At 38.5% G+C, this 17,242-nt stretch overlaps 2 protein-coding genes and 1 long non-coding RNA gene across 11 annotated transcripts in view; 1 reads left to right on the forward strand and 2 right to left on the reverse strand.

Moving 5' to 3' along the window:
- The window catches only part of CCZ1 (CCZ1 vacuolar protein trafficking and biogenesis associated), a 31,692-nt gene extending 23,689 nt beyond the window's left edge, over window positions 1-8,003 (reverse strand). For all 3 annotated transcript variants that reach the window (XR_013167788.1, XM_077140588.1, XM_077140587.1), the window contains exons 1-7: window positions 7,793-8,003; window positions 6,634-6,731; window positions 6,447-6,540; window positions 6,096-6,173; window positions 5,383-5,430; window positions 4,691-4,774; window positions 2,173-2,348 (exon numbers count right to left, since the gene is read on the reverse strand). Coding sequence is in view for 2 of the 3 variants with exons in the window: in XM_077140588.1 (XP_076996703.1) it covers window positions 2,173-2,348; window positions 4,691-4,774; window positions 5,383-5,430; window positions 6,096-6,173; window positions 6,447-6,540; window positions 6,634-6,731; window positions 7,793-7,918 (704 nt within the window). In the remaining variant the exon portion in view is untranslated. The remainder of the gene's footprint in view (window positions 1-2,172; window positions 2,349-4,690; window positions 4,775-5,382; window positions 5,431-6,095; window positions 6,174-6,446; window positions 6,541-6,633; window positions 6,732-7,792) is intronic.
- A 62-nt stretch (window positions 8,004-8,065) lies between these two features.
- The window catches only part of LOC143666960 (uncharacterized), a 120,826-nt gene continuing 111,649 nt past the window's right edge, over window positions 8,066-17,242 (forward strand). For all 4 annotated transcript variants that reach the window (XR_013167793.1, XR_013167794.1, XR_013167795.1 and 1 more), the window contains exons 1-2: window positions 8,066-8,275; window positions 11,273-11,529. This is a non-coding gene — a long non-coding RNA (uncharacterized LOC143666960). The remainder of the gene's footprint in view (window positions 8,276-11,272; window positions 11,530-17,242) is intronic.
- The window catches only part of LOC143666958 (oncomodulin), a 120,665-nt gene continuing 119,180 nt past the window's right edge, over window positions 15,758-17,242 (reverse strand). For 2 of the 4 annotated variants that reach the window (XM_077140593.1, XM_077140594.1), the window contains one exon: window positions 15,763-16,141. In XM_077140593.1, the coding sequence (XP_076996708.1) occupies window positions 16,116-16,141 (26 nt within the window). In that variant the 3' untranslated portion in view covers window positions 15,763-16,115. Of the gene's footprint in view, window positions 16,142-17,242 lie in introns of all 4 variants that reach the window. The other 2 variants (XM_077140596.1, XM_077140595.1) reach the window with 2 other exon arrangements.

Here is a 17,242-nt window from a genome sequence, read left to right on the forward strand (position 1 = left end):
TAAATATACAATGAGGCTATCTGGTTTTTCTTCTATTCAAGATTATTGAAAAACTCACAGAAGGAAATCTAGCTAGATACAAACTGGGTCTTTACACTATATTTCAGAGGCTCTCTCTTCTTTTCCCAGAAAGGTCATGTAGAAGAAAAATTCTGGCTTGTATAGGCAAATGCCACCCATTTCTAGACACTTCCGATTTTGTCTTACCTTCTTCTCCTCCTATACTACCTCATTTCTTTCAAAGTTCAATTCTCCTAATGTCTTGTTTATAACTGAAACTATGAGAGAGACCTACACCCTTTACCAGGTTTGTTTCATTTTCTGCCAAGTAGAAAGAGAAGTTCTGGGTCTAAAGGTGAGGCCAGAAGACAGGAAATGGTTCAAAACTTTTAATGCTCATTCTATAACAACACCAATCCTGCAAGAATCAGGCAGCCCCACAAATTTCCAAATCAAATGGGAAGTTATCAACTTTTTTCTTTTGCAGAAATAACCAAGATAAGGGAAGATGAAGAGGAAAACAAAAACAAAGGTTCTAAATGTTATTTTCCTTTTTAGATATAAAAAAGAAGTACCTGGGGGAAGGGCAGGAAGGGGCCAGGTGATATATAAAGATGTAAAGGGCTGGGCAATTTGGCTTCTAGAGTCCTGCTGTCCCTTAACAGTGGCTACTAGGTACGTGTGGTCAACAGCTCTTGAAACATGGCAAGTTGAATAGTGTGAGAAACACACACTGACTTCAAATATAGCACAAAACAGCTCATTAATTTTTTTTCTATGCTGATTAGCAGGGGTCACATTTCATTCTTTTTCCATGTGAGTATCCCATTATTACAGCACCATTTGTTGAATTTTTGTTTGTTTGTTTTTTGTTGTCTGCTTGTTTGTTTTCAGGGAAGTGCATGGGCCGGGAATTGAACCTGGGTCTCCTGAATGGCAGGCAAGAATTCTCTACCACTGAACTACCTTTACACCCCTCATAAATTATTTTTTTAACACTGCTTACATGTTGAAGTAATATTTTAGATAGACTGGATTAAATAATATATATTATTAAAGTTAATTTCACCTGTTTCTTTTTACTTTAATGGAGCTACTAGAAAACTGAAAATTATGTATGTAGCTTGCACTGCATTCCTACTGGACTGTGCTGGTCTAGAGCACAGGACACTGAGTAAAACAAACCATAAAATGAAATGGAAGCTAATATTTGCTAACTATTTACTATGAATACTGTGCTTAGGGCTTTGTTTATATGATTTCACTTAAGACCTGCGAGGTATTAAATACTAGGTCTGTGTTTATTTCAGCGTAGAAAACTTTTTTAAAAAAGAGGAGGGTTGTTTCATTGCTTTTTCTATCAGTGGGACTCAGGTTTTAGTGGTAAAATGTGCTTGCACCCTTAATTAAAGGAAATGGGATAGAAGAAGAGGCAAACTTGAAAACTGATTTTGTCCAAGACACAAGGGACAGGTGCTGTAGGGTTTTTCAGCCAGCCACACCCTGCTGAACCTGCAGTCGGCTTCAGCTCGGACCTAGCCCAGCCCTGGCCCCCACAGGTAGCTTCTCCTTCCAGCCATTCCTAGGCACACTCACCAGATTTTCCCAGACTTTAGTCTCAGGTAACTGACAGCATTTAGTGATAATTTATCTTTTCTTCCTGAGCATCAATACTTTCTTCAAAGAAATTGTTTTTGTTCTTACTATAGGACACAAATGTAGCTGGATGACAGTGGGTAAATTCCCTGGTTTATATAATACTTTTGACTCCTCAGATATTTTTAAAATTTAGTTTTAAAAAAATTATGCTTTTCACATTTACTATATCATCACTTTGAAAATGTTTTTTTGAAAATGCCAAAATAGATAAAAATAGAATTCCTAAACCTTACCTGATGGGAAAATTTTCTCCACATTCCATGGAACCAGTTTTACTTTTTTTTCTTGATTCATGGAACCAGTTTTAACCCCCCATTTGGTCATTTTAACCAAAATTACCTTGGTTTCAGTTTAAATAATCACTGCTTTATTTTCACAATATCTACAGAAATGTTTCCCATTCAACCTCCTATTACATCCAGTTTGGCAACCTGCTATCAATCTAGCCATTGCTGTTTTTATTATACTAAAAGACTTTCTTGATTTATATGTGAAGCCTTGGGGTGTACCTACCAGATGAGCTGATCATTATAGAGAAAGGCAGTGTATTTGACTATATTCAAGCTTTCCTCCATCCTATTAATAAAGGACTGAATTTTCAAATAAGTCATCTTGTCCAATGGGAAGAAGCTGATTCCACCAAAGATATCAAGTAGGTCACATGACTGCAAATGCAATGTTTGCAAATACTGTAGGAAAAATAACAAATATAAAACTTACTAATCAGATATTGAATTCAGTACTCTTCCGCAACTGAAAAGAACTGCTCTGTTAGATTAATATTTTTGGTACAATTACATACTGGCTAACAGTATACTGACAAAAGTAACAAGTAGGTGAGTCATAGGACTGGATTTGAAATTAATATCAATTTCAAAATCCAAAGCTCAAACATAACTAGTTAATGCGTACTCAGTATGGCTTTGTCTTTTTAAAGTGTTTCATTCTTTACATCAGTGCTCCTCAAATTAGATTAACTTGTGAGGGATTCATACAGTAAGGTCATGGACAGACAGTGCCATCTTAAACCAATATCATGTAGAAAGGACATATAAGTCAGAACAAGAAGTCCTTAGGACAGTGAAAGGACAGTTGCCGAAGAGTAGGAGACTAATGAGGACAAGAACAGTTAATAATCATGGTCATTAAAGTGAAGAAAGAAACAAGAAAAGCAATGCATAAAAACAAAATAATTCAAAAACAGATATCAAAGGTGTTTTAAAGAGAAAATAAATTGAGACTTATTCCTCTAAGATAAAATGAATTTGATCAGAGGTAGGGAGATACGCAAAACTCAATTTATAATGAAAAAGAATAGCAACTACTTAGGGATATTCATTTATCACTTGGGACAAATCGTATTAATAACCATTAAGATGATAAAGTCTTTGCCATAGCCAAAAACATTTACCCCGGAGTCAATAAAGATTATGATAATAAACAGAATCAATTCATACAGATACTCAAACTCAGAAAGAATTTAAATTTTTGTTCAGTTAGCATGAGAGGGAACCAGCCACCACCTAGTAAGACCGCTTTCAAGTAAGCACACCCCAATGACACGGACAGAACAAGAAGCCCAAAGAGGCCCCCATGGTGCTTTCAGGACCTGTTCAAATGCAGGATGCTCTGATAATACACAAAAGTTTAGAAGAGAGTCTCAAGAACTGAAACCTAATGAGTTTCCTCACTCGTCTGGTTTTGCCACAGTATACCTTAAGCTCTTTGGCACTTTTAAGTTCTGGTTTTTGTTTGTTTTTTTTTTTTAACTTTTTTTTATTAATTAAAAAAAATTAACAAACAAAACATTAAGATATCATTCCATTCTACATATAAATCAGTAATTCTTAGTATTATCACATAGTTGCATATTAATCATTTCTTAGAACATTTGCATCGATTTAGAAAAAGAAATAAAAAGACAACAGAAAAAGAAATAAAACGATAATAGAGAAAAAAAAAGATTATACATACCATACCCCTTACCCCTCGCTTTCATTTACCACTAGCATTTCAAACTAAATTTATTTTAACATTTGTTCCCCCCTATTATTTATTTTTATTCCATATGTTCTACTCTTCTGTTGATATGGTAGCTAAAAGGAGCATCAGACACAAGGTTTTCACATTCACAGTCTCATTGTGAAAGCTATATCATTGTTCCATCATCATCAAGAAACATGGCTACTGGAACACAGCTCTACATTTTCAGGCAATTCCCTCCAGCCTCTCCACTACATCTTGAACAACAAGGTGATATCTACTTAATGCATAAGAATAACCTCCAGGATAACCTCTCGACTCTGTTTGGAATCTCTCAGCCATTGACACTCTGTCTCATTTCACTCTTCCCTCTTTGGTCGAGAAGGTTCTCTCAATCCCTTGATGTTAATTCTCAGCTCATTCTAGGGTTTTTCTCAGTCCCTTGATGCTGAGTCTCAGCTCATTCCAGGATTTCTGTCCCACGTTGCCAGGAAGGTCCACACCCCTGGGAGTCATGTCCCACGCAGAGAGGGGGAGGGTGGTGAGACTGCTCATCATGTTGGCTGGAGAGAGAGGCCACATCTGAGCAACAAAAGAAGCTCTCCTGGGGGTGACTCTTAGGCCTAAATTTTAAGTAGACTTGACCTATCCTTTGTGGGGTTAAGTTTCATATGAACAAACCCCAAGACTGGGGGTTCAGCCTATAGCTTTGGTTGTCCACACTGCTTGTGAGAATATCAAGAATTCAACTTGGGGAAGTTGAATTTCTCCCCACTCTCACCATTCCCCGAAGGGGGCTTGCAAATACTTTTCCAGTCACTGATCAAATCACTCTAGGATTCATCGGGGCATCACTCTAGACAAACCAACAAAATCTCATGTCCTATCTGAGATTCCAAGTACTTATGACATTCAATCAAACTTAAGCTCCTTGGTACTTTTAAGTTCTGGGTTTTTTGTATATGAAAAAGAAACATGCCTGTATCTACATTTCTCTAAAGATCTGTTTGAACATTATTAAAATTGTATTTAAAATCAAAATACTTACCCGATGGAAGAATTTCTCTAGTCTTTCTTTTAGGAGTTTGACACCTCCATCTTCCATGGCTTTCAGATATGTGCCATTAAAAAGCTAATGGGGGAAAAGATTTTTTTTATGTCTATTTCCTATGCCCCTCAATTTTCCAATATAACAAGTTCTTCTTTTCCTTTTAGATTAATTCATCTCATTTAATCCTCCAGTTCCTTTTAAATATAGGAAAATATTTACATAAGAGAACTATAAATTATATTAGAAAAAAATTCAATACTGTTAAATGACTGTCATTCTTATGAAACCTCCTAATTGTTCTGGCCTTCTGTTTATTTTTTTTTAGTATCAATGTAAGTGAATCTAAGTTTCACTTTACATAAATAAATAGTATTGCCAAACTTTCTAAATCACAAAAATATCTAGTCTGTGTGGTGCTTGCGGACATGGCCTCTCTTGCTTACCAATGGAATACAATGTCTACTACAATGCCTAGAATAGAGAAGACGACTCGATAAATATCTACTGAATAAATCTGTGCATAAACTTCACTATTTCAAAGTCTTCACTATTTACTCCCCTAGAATAGATACCTAGTAACTTTGTAATCACCTAAAAAATCAGCAATTATTTTTAAAAGACTACCCTGAGCCTGAAAATAGGGCTAGGTGGTTAGGCACTCAATTCAAAAAAAAGAACATCATGCTTACCTTGTACATGCTGTAGCATTGTTGTAGTACTGAACTATAAACCTTGTCCTGCAACAACACAAAAACAGAGCACAGAATTCAACGCAAAGGAAGAAAAAGAAAAAAAGAATGTCTCTTGAATAGTAAAGGGACAATGACTCTCGGGTAAGTAATTTAATGCTTATAAACCTGGTCCCATAATACTGTGCTGAAAAAAAAGGGATATTTAAATTTAAATTTATGAATCAGTTATCCTAATTTTAGGAGGGCTTTTAAATACAATAATCAGTGGAAGGTATTAGTGAGACAAGGCACATATAAATTTTTAAAATACTGTGCTTAGGGGCGGGCCGCGGTGGCTCAGCGGGCAAAGTGCTTGCCTGCCATGCCGGAGGACCTCGGTTCGATTCCCGGCCCCAGCCCATGTAAAAAAACAAACAAACAAACAAAATACAATAAAACAAGAAAATGTTTAAAGATGTTTCCCTTTCTTCCTCCCTTCCTTCCTTCCATCTTTCCTTCCTTCTCTCTGTCTTTCCTTCCCTTCCTCCCTCTCTCTTTAAAAAAAAAAAAAAAAAAAAAAAAAAATACTGTGCTTATAAAGACAAACTGAAAATTTTGCTACTTATCTTGAGAAACTTCTGCAAAAGTGATCTAGTGATCTGACCAAATCATTCAGCACATTCAGTCATTAAGTTTTTTTCTAAAAATATGAAATAAAAGTGATATGTTACCAATAACTCTTCTTCTTGGTATTCAACAACTGGCTTTCCATCCTTGCTTTGCTTTTCGATTATAGGATTCCGAACAACCTACAAAGTTTGATAGACTGAAATTATGTAATAAATGGATGATATGTTTTTAATTTTTTCCCTAATTTAAAAAATTTGAAATACGAAAAAAACAATTTCTAAAAACAGACCCAACAACAAATATTCCAACTAAGAGTTTGATTTTAAAATTACAATCAAGTTTACTGTAATTTCACTTCGACATAATAACAAGACTTTTCTAAATTCCTAACCGTAAATATCACCCATAACTTACTATACAACTTCAGAAAGATATACTGTATATATAAATACCATGACCATCCAAAAATTTTCTTCTGGTTCGTGGAAGAACTGTCTATTCTTCTGTGTATGCAAAGATTTTGCAGGTTTTGATGGACTAAAGGTTCTTTAAAAAAAAAAAAAATTAAAAGATACATTGGGGACAGTCCTTCACTTTAAGAATTTATGAGTTTTACAAAAGTATATATAAAGGCATTACCTTGTAAATTGTACAATAGCTTCGCATAAGCCAACATTTCTAATTTTTTCATTCTTTTCAACTTCATTTGGATGATAAAACAAAATTTTATTTTCCTCCTAAAGAATGGAGAAATAGAAATGCAACATTAATATAAGTATTTCTTCATCTTAGCTGTGGAAATGTTAAGTTCATGTCAAACTTCTCATGTCATAAATGCTAAAAAACACTATATATTTTATACATAAGATTTCTATATTTCTGTAAACCTACATCTTGTCCAATAAGAGAAAAGTTATTAATTAAAAAAAAAAAAAGAAAAAAGCCAGGAATGATCCTCTCATCATTGTGTAAATACCATTCACCAGGCTGAAAGGCAAATGAGACATTCTGTGGCCAACTACAACTCATCTGTAGTAGCACTGAACAACTTTTCTGGAAACTCAATCTTTGGATTTCTTTCTGCATGACTATCTTAAAACAACAATGTTTTTAAGAAATAAGAAGTATATGCACAAATATACACCTCCCAGAAAATTAAGCCTAGCAGATTCACAGGCACTGGATTGATAGCCTATGATCTGTTGCCAATAAAACATAGCTCCGGACATTCTTTGAGGAAGTCACTGTCTCCACCTCAAAATAAAATAAAAAATTAAAATTAAAAAACATCTTCTGGTATTCACTTATTTATTATTTATTCGGAAAAAACTTTCCAAGGGTTCTCGGAGCTTGCATCATTTTAGGGCTAGAGTCCACCAAGGCTTGTTCCACGCTTCCAGTAAAGGTCTTCCGATAACAAAGACGTGAGTTCCATTTGAATAACCCAGAATTTACGCACCGGGAGTCTTAACCCCTCTGAAGTGTTTAACCTGATGAACCTTCATTCAACAGACGAGCATTCATCCAGGACTTGAAAAACAGCCTGCCTGCGTTGTCTGGTCCCCGCCGCATCTATTCCCTGCGCCCGGGCGCACACCTGGCACAAAGCAGGCTCTCGGCAAGGACCGTTCAAGGAGGCTGGCACAACAAGTGCTGCCTCCCCGAGCAGTGCGGGTCCTGGGTCGTGTCCCGGGGGCCACCTCGCGGCTCCCCGGAGGCAGACGCCGGCCAACCCTCCCGCCCCTCAGGCCCTCCTCGGCCGTCGGCTGACGCTCGCGCGCCGCCGGGCTCCGCGTACCTCTCCCTCGCGCGGCCCAAAGCGCGGGTTGTAGATGAAGAAACTCAGCAGTGCCGGCGGAAACTGCTTCTCCTGGGCCGCGCCGGCCCCGACTCCGGCCCCGACACCCGTCGCCGCTGCTGCCATACCGGCCGGGCCCCTGCCTCGGGACCCTCCCTCCGCGGTCCCAAAGACAGCAGACGCCGGGAGACCGCACTTCCGCCTCGCTAGGCGTCGCCCCGGAAGTAGTCGTGGCTGACCCGGAAGAAGAATCTTGGCCCGGCGTCCCTTCGGAGTACCCAGATAGGGTTTCGTTTCCTGTTGTTTTCGTGCTGTGGTGTTTCTTATAAGAGGGCTGAGGAGACAGTGAAATACTTTTGTTTGCTCCCAGATTTCTGTCATGTGTAAACGCGGGGTCTGCGTGTTTAAAGGATAGGACCGGGTATATATTTTTTTTTTGTAGATGGGAATGTGTAGGCAGAAAGGAAGCACTTGTGTTTAAAGGTGAGGACGGGCGTTCAGCCGACTCATTTTGCTCATTTACATCACCTAACCTCAGCGTTCGTTTGGGCATTTTTAACATTTTCTGCTCCCATTCGTGAGCCCTCAGGTTATCTTCTGTCATACCAAACCCACGAAGTTTGCGCCTTACCCTAATTTCTGTGGTCCGAGATAGAAAGACTCAACGCAAATCTGAAGGCGTTTCAAGGTGCTGGGTGCGTTAGTGGCGGGGGGACCAGAACGTGGCGTTCTCCCCAGTGCCCATACCTCAGCCTTAACGCCCCAGGTGTCGCCCTTTCCAGCTTTTGGGATTTTACTTGCTTTTGAGTAGTGTGGGTGTTTTTTTTTTTTAGTAGTATGGGTTGATACGATTAGTTATTTGGAGCTCAAGCTCTTGCAGCAGGCCGCTTGGCCAAGCTGAAGAAGATCTTGGTTTTAGGTTGCCTCGTGAATCACAGCCTAAGCTCAGAAACAGGACTCCCTTAATACGATTTTACAGAGTAGACCTTCACGTTTAGGGAGCAAATGGGGTGAAATATGGACCTGAGACCGATCAGGCTATATATCCTCGTGTTGTCACTCATTAGATGTGAGAACTTGGGCCAATTACCTAGCCTCTCCTGGTTATTTCTTTCTTGATTGTAAAATGACTAGTGGTCATTTACCCTGCTCATGGGAATTAAGCTGTGAGAATTAAATGGGTCAGTGAATGCATATAAAGTGTCTGGCACTTAATCATTATTCAACAGATTAGTTGTTATTACTTACTCTTGAAAGACCTTTCCAACTGCCTTGCTCTGTGTGTGAACTTCCAATAGAAATATATATTTGGAATTGAAGCAGTTATTTTCAAAAAATTTTAAGATAACAGGCCCCTTCTGTACTTTTCCCCCCGAAAAGTCTAATGGAGACTTACAAGATATTAAAACAGACCACAGAGCTACTATGATTAAATGAAGGCACAGGTTGTAGGACTGAGGACTAAGTGTGCCCTCTCTTGGCCTTTTCCCAGAAGCTACTGGCCATTTCCTCTGTTCCAGAGCAAATGATAATGGAAGAAGATTAGAAAAAGGAAAGGTCTTAGGTTGGAAAACCTCAATTTGGTTCTGGCTTTGCTGTTTGCCAGTTACACGACCTTTGGTCAATCATTTCATCTCTTTTAGTTGTTTCCTTTTCTGTAAATTGAGGTTATTAGTGTCTTCTTCAAAGGATTATTGCGAATATTAGGTCAAATAATATGAAAGCTTTTTGCAAGGTACAAAGTAGTATATAAATGTGGTGAAATATCTTTATAGTATCAGTAAAGATTTCTCCTCAGCATCTGTATTTCCTTGTACACTTTGCCTTTCCTCCCATTGTCGGTTGTATTAGTTGCCTTGGGAGAGGGATGATGCAAAAAAATTTTTAAAAGTGGGAAAAATTGCTTTTGAGTTTCAGAAGGTACAGAAGCAAGTAAGATTAGACATTGGTGTTCCCCTCCTCCCCTAGCCCAGCCCCAAGGTGAGCTTGGGTGCTTAGTGGGCATGTAGTAATGACAGATACCCAGATAGGTTTGGAGATGTGAGAGTAGAGAGAACATGTGCCTTGCTTCCCAGTGGAGCTGGGGGAAGTGACAAGCTTTATACAGTCCCCTTCAGTCAAGTGTGATGCAGCTGGAATAGAGTTAGCCAAGGCCACATGAATATCCAAGCAGTAAACCCCTTCTTGGTACAGCCATCAACCAAATGTTTTACTTGTGCACAGAAGTAATTCAGGGAAAGCCAAGCCTGAGAAGTCTCAAGGTCAGGACAAGAAGGAGGTAGTTGTTCTTGGTGGACCCACCACACAAGACCACAAGATGAGAGAGGAGTGAGGATGACTCAGTGGTCACTAGTGTAGACTGAGTCCATGTACCTCTTTCCCATCCAGGGCCTTGGCGCACCACCACCACATCCAGGGAAAATGGGAAAGGAAAAGCCTGAATTGCCTAATATAATTCTGAGTTATGACTCTGTCACCCAGAATAATGGGGTCCAAAAGTAAGGTCATTCGTAAGGGAAAAAGACATGCCTTTTGCCCAAAGAATTTGTGAACTTAAAATTCCAAGAGAATGAGATATAGGACAGGCAACGTTTTTGTGCTGGACAGGGAGCACAGCCCTAAGTAGAAAGCCACATTCCAGGGTGGGTAGTTCTGGACAAGTTCTCACGGTTTTTATAATTACGTGTCTTTGTCATCCCCTGTTGTCCATCCGTCCATCCCCACCCCCACCCCACCCCCAGCCCAACAAGAAAGTGAGCTTCTAGGTGGTAGGACTGTATTGGAGCCATCTTTTCATTCCCAGTGTCTCACAAAGTACCTGACTCAAAGGACATAGCAAGAGTGTTGAATGAATAAATTATTGAGGCAGAGAACAGTGAGCGTGGAGAAAGGGACATCAGAAATCAACTTTCTTCCTTCGGAGTTCTGCCTGCTGCTTTCATGCAGTTGGAGCTCAGGTCACAGGTTGATCTGACATCCTTGTGGTTCACTCTTCCTCCTTCTCTGCTCAATTCTGACCTTTAAGAAGAAGCTGTTGGGTTAAGGTTTGGATGGAATTTATACCTTAAGGCCATCTATACAAAGGGCCACTTCATTCCTCTTTGTTAGCAGAAATGACAGATCGGTGAGTTGACCAACCTATCCTTTCTCTGTTGATTTGGAGCCCAGAGACTGTATCATTCAGAGGTGACATTCATCCTGAGGGCACATCTGTCTCTGCAGTTAAAATGGTCCTGGATCTTCATTTCAATCTGTGATTATATAAGGACCTATAAAGGGTCCAAAAAATGTGATACTTTTCATTAAAAAGTAAAAAAGCTGGAGCAAGTTCTGTCAGTCATGGATCAATCAGAGAAGCAGAACCACTAGTATATATGCATATATATGATGTACTTTTTATATATAAATTACCAGTATTATGCAATTTTGCAACTATGTAATACCTATAAATAAATTACAAGTATTATATACTTTTGAAAGGTGGCTGTAAGGCTTTTGCCTTCACATCTGATGTTGAAGCTTGAAGTCTGCAAGGCGGGAAGGAGAAGAGGGATGCAATGTGTGGGAAAGCAAGAACAAGCTGGAACCCATGAGGACGGGTTGGAACTCACATCAGTCTTTCACTGCTTCCGACTCTGATGATGTAGACGTCCTCCAGGGAAAGTTGGTGCCTTTTGTCACAGATGAAAACACACACGTGTAGTTGGAGAGAGAGCGGAGGAACCCCTGTCAGTGAGGTGAGCCAGCAGATAAACAGCCACCCAATGCCGACCGTCAGCGTATAAAATACTAAGGCTGCTGCTTCACTTTCACTCTTCAGGTCACAGGCAAAATACCTCCTGTGCCCCATCTTAACAGGTTACATACAGCCTAAGCAAGTTGACATATTGCAGAGCCATCACTTAAGTGATTCTAAGATTTGCTGATGAGGTGGTATTGCAAGTGTTTGTGATGATGTGTGTTCTTACCTATATGTTTGAAATAGTTTATAATTTTTAAAAATTCAAGGTGCGAATCCACTTACATTCATGGTAGAACCCCTAGGAAAACAGTATCAAAATGTATCTCCTACCAAAAAAGTTGGCTTTGAAAACAGTTAAAACATTATGTAAACAAATTGTCCACCCTGTGAATAAATTAACAGACCAGGTGGAAACTATCCTGGTGATTCCAATTTCATCTGTCTTCTTAAGTGTTTGCACAGTAATACAATACCTTAACATTAGTAGGAGAGTTATAAGATAGGTTTTTGCTTGAAATTGGATTCCTAAGTACTCATTACACAAAATTAACGAAATTACAGAGGTAACTATGTAGTTTGTAAGCCTTAACAAATAGACCAATATTTTATATCTTTACTGTGTTGCTATACCTCCCCTCTTTTTTTTGAGCAGGAAGAGCTACTTTGAAAAACTATTTATTTTTAAATCTTATAAATATTTCAAAATGTGCAGATGCCAAATCAAAATAGTAGATCATATTGAAAGTATTTTTACTATTTCTTATTAGTCTCAACAAGTAAGCACATTTGCGAAGCTGACTTTGGGATCATAAACTACTCTGCCAAACTATAGGCTGAAATTATAATTAGGTTTAAAAGTCTTAATTAAAGCTACTGTTGCAGCCCTATTTATAAGCAGTTAGGATAATAACAGGATTCCTGATTTCTCAGCTCTGTAATCTATGATGCAATGTAGGCCCTCATTTCAGTCAGAAATGCATCATCTGTTGAGAACATGCTCTCATGAAGTAGCAAAGTCAGTAAAAAATAGAGAACGCAGTCATGAAAGTAAGTTGCTTATATGCTTATCACTGGAATGTTACAGTTTTCTTTAGAATTGTTTTTATTAGACTCTGGATATGTTATATTTTAAACTTTTCCTCAATATATAAAAATGCAAATGGTAAAAAATAAGTAGAAATTTTCAGAAACAATCGTATTTAGGGCTTTCATTAATTTGAGAGTGGGACACATCCTTTCATGAAAGTTTTTTAAAGTCACAATGTGTTCAACTTTACATGTATGTTTCATTTTCTCTAATTATTCCACTTTTACAGAAAGGCTGTAATCATATCTCATTGTTCAGTATTACTACCAGCTGGAATAATATTACGTTTTTTTTTTCTGCATGGACAGGCACCGGAAAACGAACCTGGGTCTCAGTAGGCGAAAACTCTGCCTACTGAGCCACCATGGCCCTAACATTTTGCTTTATATCCTTTCAATCTCTTTTCTGTGCAATACATATTGAATAGGACCAATTATTTGCTTTGTTTGAAATTTATATAATGACTAAACTCAGGTAATTTTTTTAAGCACTTCAAACTTATCACAAAAATGTTGAAATGCTAGTTTCCACAAAATTTAAATTTATAAAATAACAAAAAAATAAAATGCCCCAATTCACAAAAATGCACAAACACCCACATGGTTGTTGTGGCCTGCCCTCAGGGGTGGAATGACCCAACCCCCAAGAGCACACCCACCAAAACAAAATCCAAATGACATATTCTAAACTTAGTATGAGTTACAATGGAATATTATTGGCTATAAAGAATGAAGTTCTGATATATGGTACATGGATGAACCTTGAAGACATGCTCAGTGAAAGAAGCAAGGCACAAAATTACAGATGTTGTATGGTTTCATTCATATAAATTGTCCAGAACAGGAATATCTGTAGGGACAGAAAATAGAGTCATCGTTGCTTAGAGTTGGGGAGGGGAGAGGGAAATTAGGGCAGTGAAAGTTAAAGGGTACAGGGTTTCTTTTAGAGATGATGAAAATGCTCTAAATGCTGTAGTGATAGTTGCACAATTCTTAAATATAAAAGCCATTGAATTGTGCACTTTAACTGGTTAAATTGTATGGTATGTGAATTATATCTCAATGGAGCTGTTTAAAAAATTAGTATGAGGAAAACCCTTTGATTGTGGTCTATTTAAGCCTGCCACCTGATACTTTTGGATGCCGAATACAAAGGGAACGGCTCCTATTGATTGCTATTTCTTGTCCACTGGCTGAGTATATATGACTGAGTATATATGAGTATATATGAGTATATATGACTCTGAGATTAAGTTCCTAAGACAGGGTTGGAAAAATGGACAAAAATGATTTTAATTGTACTTTTGAAATAGTAGAATGAATGAAATTATTCATAAACAGCTTTCCATAGAAGGTTATTTTCTATGGAACTATCCATATTTCCCATGGAAATATTGTGACAGTTAATCCCTTTTTACACGTCCGTCCTATTTTCCTAAAGGCAGAACATCCCATGACATCATGTTCACTAAAGTTTCCATAAAACTCCTCCACTCGTTATACTTACAGACGCCTTCCTGACTGACAGAAAAGGAATAAAAAAAGCCCACCATCTCAACCTGGATGGGAATGATGGCGCACTCAGACCATCAAAAATTCATAACCATTATTTTAAAAGCATGATCGTCTACATTGTTTCTCAGGCTTGTGGCAGTTGTGGTGGCCAGCAGCCCTGTGAAAAGAGTGCTGTAGGATCACTTGGAGTGATTTTAGAGTGCTCCCCCTTAGAACTGCTGTTAGAAGAAAGAACCCTTAGCTAGGGAGGTCTGATGGAGTGAAAATGAAAATAAAGAAAGGATCAGGATACCCTGTGTGTGTGGCGGATTGTTTTAAGACTTGAGCCTCTTAGAACATCGTCATGGATTAGAAAGGCCTTCTTGCTCTCCATATTTTGAAGGATTCACAAGTGCATCTAGGAGACATCATCACACCACTCGGGGAAGCTAGCAGTGGGAAGGAAGTCTTTATTCCTGCCAGGATAGGGGCACACTGGGGGGATGAGTGGGTGGGGGATGGGATGGTGGTGTGGACAGGGGAAAGCAACAGTGAGACGGCCACCAGATTAGATGAACCCTTCTGAAAGAATTCTTTCCTTTCAAAACCATATTTCCCAATTTTGACGCATTTGAAAACTACTTTTTTGGATTCTGTCAATCCAAATACTATGTCACCTAGTCCTTGATATTTTTCACACTGCAGCATTTTCAAAAACCTTACACACCCTTTAGTCTCATTCTAAGCGATAATGTTGAAACCACATTTTCGTGCTAGTTTTATTTTCTAATTCTTTTAAAATAAATATGTTATTAAAAACAAAAACGTTGGTTCCAAGCCCCCCTGAAGTCATCTTGAGACCCACTTGTAGCACATACTCCATACTTTGAAAATTTGCTTTAATATGACCCTCCAAGAAAGGGGGAGGAATTTAAAAAAATGCTAAGCTATTTAGTGTGGAGATGGCAATCTGAGAAATCCCAGGGCTTTGAGAGGTTGGGGCTTGCGTAAAAAGTGAGTTTTAAAATAAGCTCCCAGGAAAACACCTGAATTACTCCTGAGAGTTGTCAACTCTCAGTGTAGGCCATTAAGAGGAGCTTTAACTTGCCACTAGAAATCAGCCTAATGAGAATTTCCTGGCTTGAGGCTGCCCAACCCTAATGAAAACCCTGTAACAAGACCCTGTGGCTAGCCTCAAATGTTGACAATTCTGGATGTAATCTGCGTAGTATCAAGTGAATGCCAGGAAAGTTGTAGCTGAGAAAAGGAAGGGGGAGGTGACAGGAGATTGGGTGAAAGTAGGCAAGACTCTAACTAGCTTGTTTTTCTAAGAAAAAAAAACCCTAGAAAATGGGTCTGTTTGTGCTAAAGTAGCATAGCAAGTCTGCTCAGTTTTATAGCCCACTATAACCTCATATTTGATTCTGCCTTGTACTGTGTACTTTATGACAATCTAACATCCAGGAACAGAACACATAGGGGTGTGTTTTAGCTAGTCAGAATCTCTTCATATTAATCTTAGAGTCACATGATTTGCTGAGAAAATCCTCGCATGACAATGCCATTTATTTGTGACATTTTTTTCTTAAACCTGGTTTCCCTGTTTCATGCACACCCACAGTGTGGCTTAACTCAGTGCTTGATAGGATCAGAAATGTTTCAAAAAGCCTCTGGACCCCAAATAGCTTTCGTCCCCATACTTTGCTGAGAAAAAAACACATCCACAAAGCAGCAAATGATGAGAAGTGCATCTTTATTGGATGATTTTTTTAAAAGGCATTGTCTGCTGAGGGTCTTACAGAAGTCATAGGGGCATACCTACAACTAAAATGTTATGAATAACTTGTCTTAGTACCTTACTAAAACAACAAGCAAATTGCAGATACTTTTCAGGGGAAATGAATAAATAAATTAGGGGTAGAATGTGGGTTTTCCCCTTCTTGGGGCTCTGGAGGCCTTCCAGCTGTTTGTCCCTTTCTCTGTCTTCATAGACTGGGGCCTTTAAGAATGCACCATTTCCTGGAATTCTAGAACAGAAGAGGTGACAACAGGGTCAGTGGGGACGGCACAGTGTTTAAAGACGTGCTGTGGCCAATGAGAGTTCCCAAGAAGGAGGAAAGGTTATGAAGCAAATTGTCAGATGACAGTCATGACCCACCCCACCCCCTCCTCCAGAGGAAACAAAAGGAAGAAAAAAATGTGGTTGTCAAGGATGCAAGCAAGGGTAGTCTTCCATCTTTCTGCATCATCTCTCTAACTTGACAAACCTCATTAGCTGTGCAGTAAAGTCCCTTGCATTAGAACTTGTCAGCCCAAGGATTTCTGTTCGCAAGGAATGAATTCAGTATAATTGCCTCCCACAATCTGTGAACATTCAACTTTTTTGTCCGGTTAATTTAAGACAGAAATGGGAGATTTTCTTCTAGTCTATAGCTATGTATTGCATTTTTAGGAAATAACACATAGGGTGGGACTTTGACCTAACCTTTCTCATTTTTAACAGTGTTGAGTCCCAGTCCTAACCCCTAATATTTGTTTTACTAAAAACAAACAAAAAGACAAAAAAAACAAAACAAAACTAATAAGGTGTGTGTGCTACAGAGTGAAGTTGAAAACTGGAGGGTTTCCTTTTGGTAAGGTTTGCCATTTTGGAATTCTTTGGTGGTTATGCTCAAATAAGTCAATCTTCCCTGACCTAAACTATTCTTCTGAACTATCTATAAAAGCTGCATTAACTCCTGTGTAGTAATTTATAGTGGTATAATTTTGAAGATATTTTAAAATACAGAATTGAAGTAGAAGGTTTTAATTTCAAGTTGCGTCACAAAGGACCACATGAAAGTTCTCCTGAATTGGCATGCATGAAGTAACTTAAAAACATGTAAGCATCATGACAGAATCAAGTGGAAATAATTCTACTGCTGTGCAATTATACTTAAATTTGAATATAGGACTCTGCTGAAAGAATGTTCCCCAAATGAGGATTAACTTTTTTTGGCTTTCAGACTAATATTGTTCACTTGGTGGATTATCATCCAATAAAAGTTATTTGTTTAAACCCTTGGAAGCTAAGAGACCTTTCTACTCAAGGCAATTGACTCTTTGGTATGAGACACATTTATTTATAT

The sequence above is a fragment of the Tamandua tetradactyla genome, chromosome 23, assembly GCF_023851605.1.
Source record: "Tamandua tetradactyla isolate mTamTet1 chromosome 23, mTamTet1.pri, whole genome shotgun sequence".
In the NCBI taxonomy this organism is placed as follows: domain Eukaryota; kingdom Metazoa; phylum Chordata; class Mammalia; order Pilosa; family Myrmecophagidae; genus Tamandua; species Tamandua tetradactyla.